Below are 12,827 nucleotides of genomic sequence, written 5' to 3'. Positions count from 1 at the left end.
AACAGAGAGCCAGAGAAACAGAAAGATCAATAACATATAAATAAAAGGGTAACTTTGATGTTTCTACTTGAAAGAATCACTTGTAGTAAACAAAGGCTTTTTGGCTTTTCCCTGTAATCATCTTCAGATTTTTTTAAGCATCTATTTTGACAAAATTCTCCTGTGTACTAAATTAAGTTTGCTTGGACCCTGCTCATTTTTCCTGCTGCTGATCCAGGGAGACAATCAGAACCACGGCTTTTGTGGATGATGCCTTAGTGATTGGCAGTTCACTCATGTTCATTGATGAAGCCTCACTTACATCAGGGTTTAAATACTCAATACATTAATGAATGAAATAAGTCTAGGAGAAAGGAAAAGGATAAATAAGAAGCCCACAATTACTGCTCCTGTATACCTAACAAACATTTTTAAAATGAGTGTGCATGCATTAAAGTATATTTAAATAAAACCCTTAATTGCCTTTTTTCTTTAAATATGTATTTTAATGATTTTAGAAAATAACCACCAGTACTATATCCTGTTGATTTTGCTGAAGAAACTTCAAACTGGCTGAAGCTAAGTATTTGCTGATAGAAAGGGCCAATTTATAATTTTTTGGTGGGGGGGGCAACAAAACTGATGGGTTTATGAAATCAATGCAATTTATGTTTTCTTCCAATTTACACTTCTTCAATTGACTCGTTTGGTTTCATATATTGTTAATATACTGTATTCCTAAATTTTACATTGCGCTTTCTAAATTTTGTATGAATTTCTCATAAATATTTTAATAAGTATTCCTTGTTTTGAGCTGTAAAACAAGCTTTTTGAAAAATGCTGTAGTTTCCCTTACATAGTCTTAAAGATATGACTACTTAATACCCTTTCCAAGGCAGCTTAAAACAGCACAGAGGCTCATTTTAGAATGGCTCTATCAGTCATTCTGATATCAAGTTAACTTCTCTTCCAATATGGGACCTAAATTTTCCTTTCCCATTTTATTAAATCTATCAACATATTATATATCTTATTGCCATCTCTGTTTTTTTTCCTACTGTGATAGGAAATGCATTTTCTTTGTTCTTTTGCACTAATGTATGCTGCCTGTGTTAACTATACTTAATGAAAACAATCACAATTTTCTCAGGTTTGTTTCTCCCTACTGTGTACTTGAGATGAGAAACTCACTTTCCTGTGTATAGTACAATACCTTTAATTGGAAAGAAGAGGAAATCACCAGTGATATTTCTAATTCCTTCAGTCACCTGCCTCTTTCCTGAGGCCCAGATTATAATAAATCAATTGTGAATCTAACCATGAATGGGAGGGATAGCAAGACTGGCTAATGGGCCCTTCCAAAAACAAACAAACAAACAAACAAACAGGTATAAGATATATTCCACCCTTCCTATCACTGATTTAGAAATCTTAAGCTGATTTATTGGAAGAGATGAAAATGTTTGAGGCTATTTTTTTTATCTTTGACCAAATAATCAAGTATTTCCAATTTAATTGGTAGGAGACTGAATCAGTGGCATCCTCCTGGTATTTTTCAAGCTTTGCCTGAGGTTGAGGTAGTATGGATTATAGAATGTGGATTTGAGAGGCTTAGTTCTGTTCCGTAGAACACAAAATGAATGTTTCTTTAGAGATTCAGTACTGGCAGCATGCTCACACCATCCTTGTGCCCCTCCTGTATGCCTGTCTGTTTGGAGGTCAAGGCATCTTGAAAATGGCCCATAGTTTGTAAAAATGTGACAAGCAGAGAGGAATTCAGAAAATCAGGCTGTATGGATTTACCCATTAGCATTTAATTTAAGATGTTAGAAGCAGTCAGATTTTACAGCCTCCTGTAGCATTTGACATTGTGACCCAATTCACAAATGCTCCATGCCATTTCCATTTGAAATTCACAGTACTGAAGTAAAATAAGCATTAAATATCCAGCAGTTGTGCTTTCAAGTACATACTGTCTGATGTAGAGGATAGCTCTTGAGCCACAAAAAACATTTTCTATATATGTGTATGGAGGAAATTAATACTGAACTTATCTTTAAGAATGAACATTATTTACTTAATTATTCATTCATTTATTTTCTGTTGCTTGGTTTATTTAACTGATACCAAGATTTAAACTAAGCCTGTGCTCTCTAAGTTTTCTGGTTCGTGATGAGGCCACTACCACTTGAGCTACACCTCCAGCCCAATATTTTGCTGGCTAATTGGAGAGTTTCTTGTATTTCTATACCCTTGCTGTTCAAAGTCCAGTCTGAGCTCAGTCTCCTGGGTAGGTAGGATTACAACTGTGTGCTATGGGAGCCCAGATTATCTTTGTATTTTGATCAGATGATAGCAAGATAATAAAACCCTAACCACAGAATTAGTAAAAAAAAATTAAGGCGAATGTTTATTTGCAATATTTAATGCTGCTGTGATTCAATGAATGCATCTTTATAACAGTAGTTCAGTATTGTAGATAAATTAGTTAAATTCAGATAACACCGTTCCTGACCTCTAGAATCTGACAATGCATTTTGATTTTGTGGTAGTAGTTGCAGTTTTAGAAATTTCATTTATGAAAGAAGATATGTTAAAGTTTGTTTCTTTAGTTCCCTAGAAGCTATAGTTATTTTCATCTTCATTGAATTTATATGAAATTTACATTGCCTAAAGTAAAATAACTTTAACTTATTCAAGCCTGATAAAGACACCAGCTTTTCTACTGTCTGTTAAAATTACTACAATATAAAGTTTCATTAACATTAAAAAATCATAGCTTTTCTTTTTCCCTATCTTTGCAGATATTATCTTTACTTTATCTCATTTTTGTTGGTCGTGGTCCTTAACTAAAGGTGTAGATTCTGTCCCTGAACTTTTGTGTTCAAGGATAGTGCTTTGCCACTTGAGCCATAACTCCACTTCCAGTTTGGGGATGGTGAGTTGGAGATAAGAATCCTATGGACTTTCCTGCCTGAGCAGGAACCATGATCTTCAGACCTCAGTCCTGGGTAGCTAATATTACAAGCATAAGCCACAAGTACCTGCTTTGTGCAGACATTTTGATTGCATCTAAAATATTATATAAAAGTAGTGTGAATTAATTGAAGATTTGGTGGTGTTTGTGGTTCAATACAGATGTGATACTTCCTTCACTTCTAGGAATCATGATGAGAACCCAAGTTCCTAACCCCTCCAACTGCTGTCCAGGAAGTGCAGTAGTAACAAAGCATGATCTAGCATACGATGGTATGATGGTAGATGTCTTTCCAAGGTATAGAAGTAGTGTAAAACAGGGAATAATCATTGGATGGGATATGAAATGTAGTATCTCTGGCCTAATTTGGCCCAAACTCCACTGGTCACTTTCTATGCATCCATTAACCCCTTTCTGTCCTTTCACTTGAACATTATTATCTGATCACTTAAATAATTTTCTTGCCCTCTAAGAAACAGTGGACACCCCTAATGACCTATTCTGCACCTGTATAATTTGCCATTAGTATGCATAAGGTATTGGTTCCAGAACACCCACACACACACAGACACACACACACACATGCACACACAGACACATACTGAAGATAAGAAAATCCATAGATATTCAAGTCATAGTATTTGCATAGAACCTTTGTATATGCTCCATGTGTATCCATTTAAATGCAGTGTGAATAGTTGATATATTCTTGTTGTTTATGAAATAATGACAAGAGAAAGGTCTGTACATGTTCAGTACCAGTGTAATTTTTTTCTTACATGTTTTGGATGTGTGTTGAATCTAAAAGTGAGGAACCCATAGACTATACCCAGCCAGTTGGGTCTGTAGAACAGTTAATAGGAGAGCTTGATGCAGAGCATCTGCTCAGCTCACCAACCACATAACACTTAATCTGCTCTGCTTCCCCCCCCCGTCTCTCTGTCTCTGTCTGTCTCTGTCTCTCTGTCTCTGTCTCTCTCTCTCTCATACACACACAATTACTTCACTGGCTTTAACTTGTTCACACACACACTTAACTTTACTGGCTGTAACTTGTTCACTTTGCTTAAGATCCCTCTTCCAGACTTGGACAGAAGATCTTGCCTTTGCTTCTCAGGTCAAATGTGACAGAGCCAATAGGAGGTAATGAAGATTATGAGGCGAAGGATGGGCAAGGGATGGTTTGAAAAATGTCCGTGGGAAGATGGCTAAGAAACTCTAGCTAGGAGAGTGCTAGGTGGGAGTTCTCAGATCAGAAGAGGAGGAGTTCGTTTTTCAAGAACAAAAACCAAAATGGTGCAGTGGGTGAGAGCAGTCCCGTATCAGAGGAGCCTCGAGGATTAAAATATTTTCCCTGGTTTTCTACCAGGAAAATTTCACTGAAAGCCATTCGAAGGTAGTGGAAGGTGGTAGAACCTGGAGCATAATAGTTCAACATGTGACTGGAAAATAAGCATGTAGAAACCTACAGGTATTAGCTGCATTGGCAAAGTCAGGGTAATTGAGGACGTTTTTGTTTATTGCTTTTTGTTTCAATAGTGAAAGTGCTTCAGCAGGTTTATAGCTGAGGAAAGAAGAGTGAATGGGGATAAATGGGGTGGTGCAATATGGGCAATATAGAGTCCAGAAGGCAGGATCGAATGGGTAGGGTTGGGTCTAATAAAGAAAAAGAAAGAGGCTCATCCAACTCTAAGCCTGGAAGGAAGGAGATAGTGATGAATGTGGACTTGGGTATGATCTTGGGTTGTTTTGTTTGTTTTGGTGCCAGTACTGAGGCTTGATCTCAGGGCCTTAGGCTCTTAGCCTCCCAAGTAGCTAGGAGTAGAGGAATGATTCACCTAGTTCTGGGTGTGCCCTTTGCCTGGGGTATGTCCTGTCTCTTAAGACAAGAACCTGAGAAAATTCCTGAGTGACAGAGTTCAGTGTTGAAGTTGTGTCCTGTCAGGATTAGGTAGAGGGCTTGAGCAGACTGACCTTGGAGAGAAATCCAAGAGGGAACTGACATGACAAGACCTTAAAAAATGAAGGTTTGGAGTCCCTACTGACTGGAAGGCACAAAATTGTAATGACCCATTTGTAAATTTTTGCTTTATGTTTTAGTAGTGCTCTGCAGAGAACTGAAATAGGCAGATCATTGGATTCATTCACAAAGAAAGGTTTTTGTGCTAGGAATGACCCAGAGCAATCCACCAGAAATTTAGCAGGATAGCTTACCAGTTATGTGAGACTCATGGGCTGTTTGACTGAGAGAGAATAATTCATACTGTGAATTCTGTGTGCTCTAGGAGGTAGACATACAGAGGACGCCACCTACCTATGAGATGTTCAGAGCCTTCTAACTTGACATGTCTTACCTAAAAGATCCTACTGAAGTCAGATGTCAGTGGTTCGTATTTGGAGGCAGGATTTTTGACTTCGGATAAAATGGGGAATAGTGGTTAAGAGTGAATTGTACTGAGATTTCAAAAATCAAGTCCTTTTAAAACAGTAGATGTTGTTATTTCATTTATTTGAAACAATTGTGGTAAATACCTGTTTCTGGGTTATAAATGTGTACTTGTTTAGAGGACATAAATATAATTTACATTTTCAAGTGCAGCAATCATTTATAGGTTTTGAGGATATTAATTACCTATCCATTTGTGTGAGTTCCTCAAGTATGACAGAAATAATAAGGATACTATTTTAATTTAATGCATGGGTTAAGTATGCTTCTACTCAAGATGCTAATTTAGTATGAAGATTTTTGGCCTTAATTTTTATAGCATTATAAACATGGTGGAAATATGGACAGTTTGAAATGTTTTTGTTAAAATAGATGGCAAAGTTTATGTTTTACAATTATTGTGAATATCCTTACATTTCCCCTTTTCTCAAGAGCTAATAGTTTATCTCCATAAAAATGACTAATATGAATTTTACACAGTCAGGTAATTCTTTGCATAAGTAAAGTGTAAGTATGAGATTTTAGTCTTTTGAGAATTGAAGCAAGTTTGTTTAGAGGAAGCTTAAACTCTTTTTTTTTCTTTTTTGTCGGTTGTAGGGCTTGAACTCTAGGCTTGGGTGCTGTCCCTCGGCTCTTCAGCTCAAGCTGAGTGCTGTACCACTTGAGCCACAGCACCACCTCCAGTTTTCTAGTGGTTTATTGGAGATAAGAGTCCTGCCAGGGCTGGCTTTAAACTGTGATCCTCAGATCTCAGCCTCCTGAGTAGCTAAGATTACAGGTATGAGCCACCAGTGCCCGGCGTGCTTAAACTCTTAAAGAAGGAAAACCAAAACTCTGGTCAGTGATTCTGGATATTAAGGAGGGGAAAGCTAAATTGTAAAGTAGTCATTGGGAGGGTAACAGTGCAGGACACAGACTTCCCCCACTCCCCCCAAAAATCACAACAAACAAGCTGGACAAGGTGGTGTCTGCCTCTGTTCTCAGCTATGGGAAAGGTGTAAGTAGGAGGACTTAAGTCTGAGACTGGCCCAGATAAAAAATATGCAAACCTATCTAAGATATAACTGAAGCCAACAAAGGGCTGGAGGGTGTGGCTCAAGTGGTAGACCACCTATTTAACAGATGCAAAGCCCCAACTATCAATCCCAGTCCTGCCACCAAAAGAAAAAGGAAGAGAAAAGGGTTACAAGAAATGTATTTCAGCCATGCATTGGTACCTTCTATGGAAATGGCATGAAATTTCAACCAAATGGCTCTAGTATTGGGGTAGACTTTCCTGGATTCGACTTCATCCAGGCCTCAGTGGGCGTGACAGACATCACTTTTCATGTGAAGAACCTGACTATGGTGAACATGTTCCCTCCAAGGAGACAATCAGAAGTGTCATTCCCACCAAACAACCTAAAGCCCTAGATTTTGGTGATGCTGAGCTGAGCACTACATGCCTCTGAGAGAGCCTGAGATGCCTAAATTGGCCAATGGATTTCCAACCTAGTGTGTTCTCCAACCTAATAGCAAAAGCAGATAACCACTGCTTTGCATTCTAGGCCTTACTTGTGCACATGCCCTATATAAGCACCTCTGTCTTCTGCTCTTAGAGTGCACCTTAGGCATTGCACTCCCAGGTAGAGTTATTTTCTGTCTTCAGGAAAACTAGCAGCATAGTCAGACTTGATACACTTCATCCAAAGTACGATGAGAGAAGTTTTTCCAAATCTCTTTGGTAGACACTGACAGCACTGACCTGTTAGTTGTTGCTTTCAAATATGGTGTTCAGTTCAAAAGTTGGTGATTTGGGTAGCAGAGACGATGTGGTTTGTTTGGCAATCACTCATCATCCACTCTCAGGTAGGCATTCATCCATTTGTCAACTTTTCATGGAGAGTTGTACAGGGAAGCGTAAGAAAAATGCTTTCCCCTTGTCTTGATGATAGAAAGCATTTCTCACTACTGGAAGCGTGGTAGTAACTTTTCATTCCTTTTGGCAGTTTTTAAAGACTTATTTGACTTTGAAGGAACCTGCAGTCTATCTTTAAGTCGCAGTTCACAAAGTAGAAGACAAGGTTGCTCATTTTCAATTTTGGCTGAAAGTCTTAACTTGGACTGTGGCACTTCAAAGTTAGAGAAAACTTGGTTTTAAAAATGGATGCTGATATGAGATGGCATATTCAATGACAGATGTATCTATAGAAAGCTGTTAAGATGCAGATTATACCCCCTGGGGTGGGGGAGGGAGATCAAAACTGCCAATCTATAAAATATACTCGATAGAAGAAGGCATGGAATCTATCTTTGCAAAGGGCTTTGATTGCAGGGGACAGTATAGCAGCATGTGGCATCATAACCCAGAGCAGACAAATCAGCTTGATGACTTTCAAAGCCAGGAATACGGCTGCAGGCAAGGGTACTCCAGTCTAGGAGAAATTAAAACATATAGAGACTGTTATTAATTCCATATCTATTTTTGTATAGTCAAATCTGTATGCAAATCCTTAGCATCTCATTTCAGCAGATTAATCTAAAAGTGAAGAGTGGTATGTGAAGGGAATGTAATGATAAAGCTTTGCAAATGAGTAATGCTCCTGTAGGAATCTGGGCTGAAAACTTGCATGCTTTTTCTAAAATTTACCTTTTTGTTCTGTATTGAGAAGAAATGGTTTCTATTTGTACGTTCATTTGTAAATCATTTCAAAGGGAAAAGAAATAGAACCAGTTTCCAAGGTTTTCCCTTGCAGTCCTGACTTGGGGAAAGTTACAGCACTAGATTTGCGAGGCACCTCCTGTGGTTTCATATTCTAGAGGTAATCAACCAAATAACTAACTGGGACTTTTATTTTTACTCCCAACTAGTAATCCAATATCTCATTTCTAAGCATTGTCATAAGAGTGGAAATTTGTATGTAAGGGTAAGGAATCTAATTATCGAGTGCAGATTAACCCAAAAAATTGTATTATAGGTGCATCTGTAGGAGCTAGTAAATAATAATTCTGAATAATAATGATTCTGAAGAGCATGGAGATAAATGTGTGCGCTGTTTGGGAGAGGGGATGTAATAGCTTCATTCTAACCTACTGGTTGTACATTTCATCTAGAATAGGCAGAATCTGATACATACAGTGGTATAAATATTTTCAAATAGTGTCGTAATGTGGGTAGTTCACTGCAGTAGATATTAATTCAGCCCCATTATTCTAAAACAAGTAGTTTTAAGGTAATGGGTGAGAGCTTTGCCTTCTGCTTCTTCTCAATTGAAGAAATGATTATAGGGCATTAATCTGGTGGTTATGGCCCAGATCAAAACCCTTGGCAGTCATTTTAACCTTGAACACTTGTATGGTCTCACCAGGCTTGATTGTTTTTCTGCAATTATGTTGAGAAAGAATGATTGAATATTCCATTTTTAATCAGGTAGATAAAGGTAGGGAGCAAAAAAGAATATAACTCTATATTTATTTTGACACGCATCTTGACTATGTAGGCCATTCAGCCTTGGGCTTTCTTAAATATGTTTCCTTTAAAATGTTCATTTTAAAATGAACATTCAGTGTATTTTTTTGTTGGTCAGCCATAGGGCTTGAGCACTCTGAGCCTGGGCACTGTCCCTCAGCTCTTCAGCTCAAGGCTAGCAGTCTACCACTTAAGCCACAGTGCCACTTCCTGAAATATCTTAACAAGAACTTTGAGAGCAGGAATCTCATTGCTATCTATTCCTTGCAGAATTCCTCTACAAAGATTTTGTCGATCTTAAAAGCTCTGTATTATATCAGGTAACATATTCAATAAAAAGGGAATGAAAGCTTTGCAATAAAGAGAAAAAAAACAATATGTTCTGTAATAGCCCTGGTCAATTACATGAAACACACTATCTCCTTGCTAGGGCTGAGTGAGAGGAAGAAATAGTTTGGACAGGTGCCCTCCTCGTTGTGTACCCATTAGCATTAATTGATTATTTCAATTTGGCAGAGAATTAGAAACTAATCCTCTAGATTCTGGTTGACTTGACTCTTGGCCACAGAGTGGATGGTGGAGATCTATTCAAAGCATTTGAAACTGTCAAAGCAAAAATTGCACAGGATAAAGTTAAACTGTGACAGGAAGACTTTATTTAAGATTATTTCTACAAGGGACAGATGAGAACGGAGTTTGGAATTAGCTCCATGGAAATGAGCTTTTTAAAGGGAAGGACTTTGAGGGAAGTTTGATCGATAGATGTGCAGCACACATTTAGTTATTTGTCAGTTTGCAGCTTTTATTTTCGGTGATTAGACCATTAGCGTTTGTTAATTGGTATCTCTCACAGTTAGATGCCTGTTCTGCAGTAGAAACTGAGAGATTGGGCACTATCTTCCTGGATGAATACATAAGAAGATGAGTTATGGAAGTGGCGCTGTGGCTCAAGCGGTAGAGCACTCGCCTTGAGCTGAAGAGTGCAGGGACAGCGCCCAGGCCCAGAGTTCAAGCCCCATAACCAACAAAAAAAAAAAGAAGAAGAAGAAGAAGATGAGTTGTGAAAGTATATTTTTTTAAAAATTATTTACAACTCAAAGAGGGAAGAGAACACTTAAAGTTATAACTTACTATAGTAAATTTCAGTGTGGCTCAAGTGGTAGAGCTCTTGCCTTGAGCTGAAGAGCTCAGAGACAGCGTCCAAGCCCAGAGTTCAAGCCCCACAACCAACCGACAAAAAAAAAAAAAAAGAAAGAAAAGAAAAAAGGAAATACAGCAAATTTCTCGGAGAAAAGAGAGGCCTGGCAAAGTTCATGCCTGTAATCCTAGCTATTCTGGAGATTGAAACCTGAAGGGTCGTGGTTTGCTGCTAGTGCAGGCAGGAAAATCCAGAAGATTCTATCTCCAAAATAACATGAAAAGGGACTCCTCTTTGGGGGCTTTTTCTGAATGGAAAGTTGCTACTTTCCCTTTCTCTGCTTTCCTTTCATTTTCAAATAAACTTACTTTGTTTAGGAAAAACAAAAATGCCAGGCTTGAGATATGGCTTTAGCAGTAGAATGCAAGCAAAGCTGACAAGCCTGAAGCCCCAGGACCCACAAGAAGAGAAATGAAATCATGTGGGGAGGCCCAGGATTCAGAGAGAGGAAGCAGCTTAAAGCTAAGGGAGGGTTAAGTGGAAGTTAAGATCTTCTTGTTCAGTAGAGCTGCGGCTCAAGTGGTAAAGCACTAACGTTGAGAAAGCAAGTTCAGGCCCGGAGTTCAAACTCTAGAACTGGCAGAAAAAAAAGACAAATTCCAATATGAACAGGTTTTAGTCAATTTTAGATATTTACTGCAACATTAGTTCTTTGGGATAATTATTAAAATAAAAATGATGTTCGTTTTACACTAGTGTCTGGAACTATATCTGAGGCAATATTTGTAAAGTTTTTTTAATCTCCATATTACTGTCATTACCAAAAAAATTCTCACTGCACCAATGTCAGTGTCTCACTATAATCCTAGCTATTCAGGAGTATGAGATTGAAGGTCATTATTTAAAGCCACCTAGAGCAGGAAAGTCTATTGAGACTCTTATCTCCAGTTAACCACCACAAAAGCTAGGAGTAGAGCTGTAGCTCAGGTGGTAGAATGCTAGCTTTGAGCAAAATGCTCAGGGACAGGACCCAGTCCCCCTGAGATCAAGCCCCAAGACCGGCATGATTTTTCCCCACTGTGTTGTTTTATGACTTATACTTTAGAGTTTTCCCATATGATAGTAGAATAACATGTCTGGGTTTTACAGGGCTCACTGTCCACAAGCATGAAAAAGAATGATTGGCTTTATCCATCTAAAATTCTTGGGACCATAGTGTTTGGATGTGGAGTTTATCTGGAATTTGAAATATTTGCATCTATATCATGAGACCTCCTGGAGATGAGAACCATGTGTAAACACAAAATTAATTTGTGTTTTGTATATACTCTTTGCATATAGCCTGAAGGCAATTTTATGCAGGTTTGTTTTTAATGTGCCTGTGCTTTGACTGCCATCCATCACTCCCGGTCACGTGTGAGACTTTCCAGTGTGGCATCATGCCAGAGCTCAGAAAGCTTCAAAATTTGCAGCTCTTTGGGTTTTAGATTCTGGATTCAGGATATTCAACCATAGCATATAAGGGGAACAAAACCAGAGTTGAAAGTGTGCTTACTTCTGTGGCTTTTAAGTACGCAGGCAGTCTCAAATTTCTTGAATCGAATTATTTTTCCAGGTTGTTGTTTGTTTAAGTTGATTATAACCATTGTGTTCGAGGATACTAGATTTGTGCTGTCCAGTTTTCTAGCCATTAACTAGTCTTAGTCTTATAGAATACTTGAAATGTGGCTAATTGCTGCTGCTTCAAATATACCCTGGATTTTGAAGATTCCGAATGAAAAAAATAACCACAACTTAAAAAAATCTCAAGATTTTTTTCTTGTCAGTTGTGGGGCTTGAACTCAGGGCCTGGGCACTGTCCCTGAGCCTCCCAGTGCTCACTCTACCACTTGATCCATGGCACCACTTCCAGTGTTTGAATGGTTAATTGGAGACAAGAATCTCTCTCACCAGGACTTTCTGACTGGGCTGGCTTCAAATTCTGATCCTCACATCTCGGCCTCCTGAGTAGCTAGGATTGCAGGCATGAGCCACCGGTACTAGCTTAAGATTTTTTTGTATTAATTTTATATTGAAAATATTTCAGTTAATATAGTATTTAATTGGAACATATTATTTGATTTATTATATTATTAATTTCAAATGATTAAAATGTTTTACTATATTAAGGTAAGTCAGATTTAGTATTAATTTTCATTTTGGTATTTCTTTTCAACTTTTTTATGTGGCTACCGGAAAATTTGTAGTTGCATATGTGATTCTGGTTACATTCCACATGAGCCATTGCTGGCCTACAACCCTCTTGATAAATAATGCCTGTTGCTAGGTATTTCTTCCAGAGAAATAGCAAGATACCATTGTGCTACTGTACAGAGGTTAGAGCTTTAAAATTGCCAATTTAGCTAAGGACAAGAATTTTCCATCTAACTCTGTTCCCATCGTAAATTACATCATGCTTAGATCTATGTGTGCTACATTCACCTCTATATTTGCCCCCCCACTCAAGCCCTGCAGAACAGCTTGCTAGAATTGCAGGCAATCCTTACTACCATCGGCATGTTGTTGCTTGATAACAACTGGATTGCTTCTGAAATGTGTCTTAAAAGCTTCTTAATTACGTCATGGGCTCATCATGAGAATCTATAAACAGATTCTTAGCAGTAGCTAATCTCCTTTTAATTGTATCCCATTCTTATTTTGAAATATCCTGTTTTCTTATTCATGAAAAATTCTAACACATGTTCCTCCATTACAGGTGGAGTAACTAACACAGCGCAATACCAGAACAGACTGATGGTATATGAACCTAACCAGGTAAGAATCATATATAAAAAGCTTA

At 38.1% G+C, this 12,827-nt stretch overlaps 1 protein-coding gene across 5 annotated transcripts in view; it reads left to right on the top strand.

Moving 5' to 3' along the window:
• Positions 1–12,827, top strand: part of Klhl32 (kelch-like family member 32) — a 142,343-nt gene that overhangs the window by 116,521 nt on the left and 12,995 nt on the right. For all 5 annotated transcript variants that reach the window (XM_013022398.1, XM_013022401.1, XM_013022397.1 and 2 more), the window contains one exon: positions 12,744–12,802. In XM_013022398.1, the coding sequence (XP_012877852.1) occupies positions 12,744–12,802 (59 nt within the window). The remainder of the gene's footprint in view (positions 1–12,743; positions 12,803–12,827) is intronic.

Source organism: Dipodomys ordii, unplaced genomic scaffold (assembly GCF_000151885.1).
Source record: "Dipodomys ordii isolate 6190 unplaced genomic scaffold, Dord_2.0 Scaffold62, whole genome shotgun sequence".
NCBI classification, from domain to species: Eukaryota; Metazoa; Chordata; class Mammalia; order Rodentia; family Heteromyidae; genus Dipodomys; species Dipodomys ordii.
Note: the sequence above shows the minus strand (reverse complement) of the source record. Positions and strands in the feature narration are given on the sequence as shown.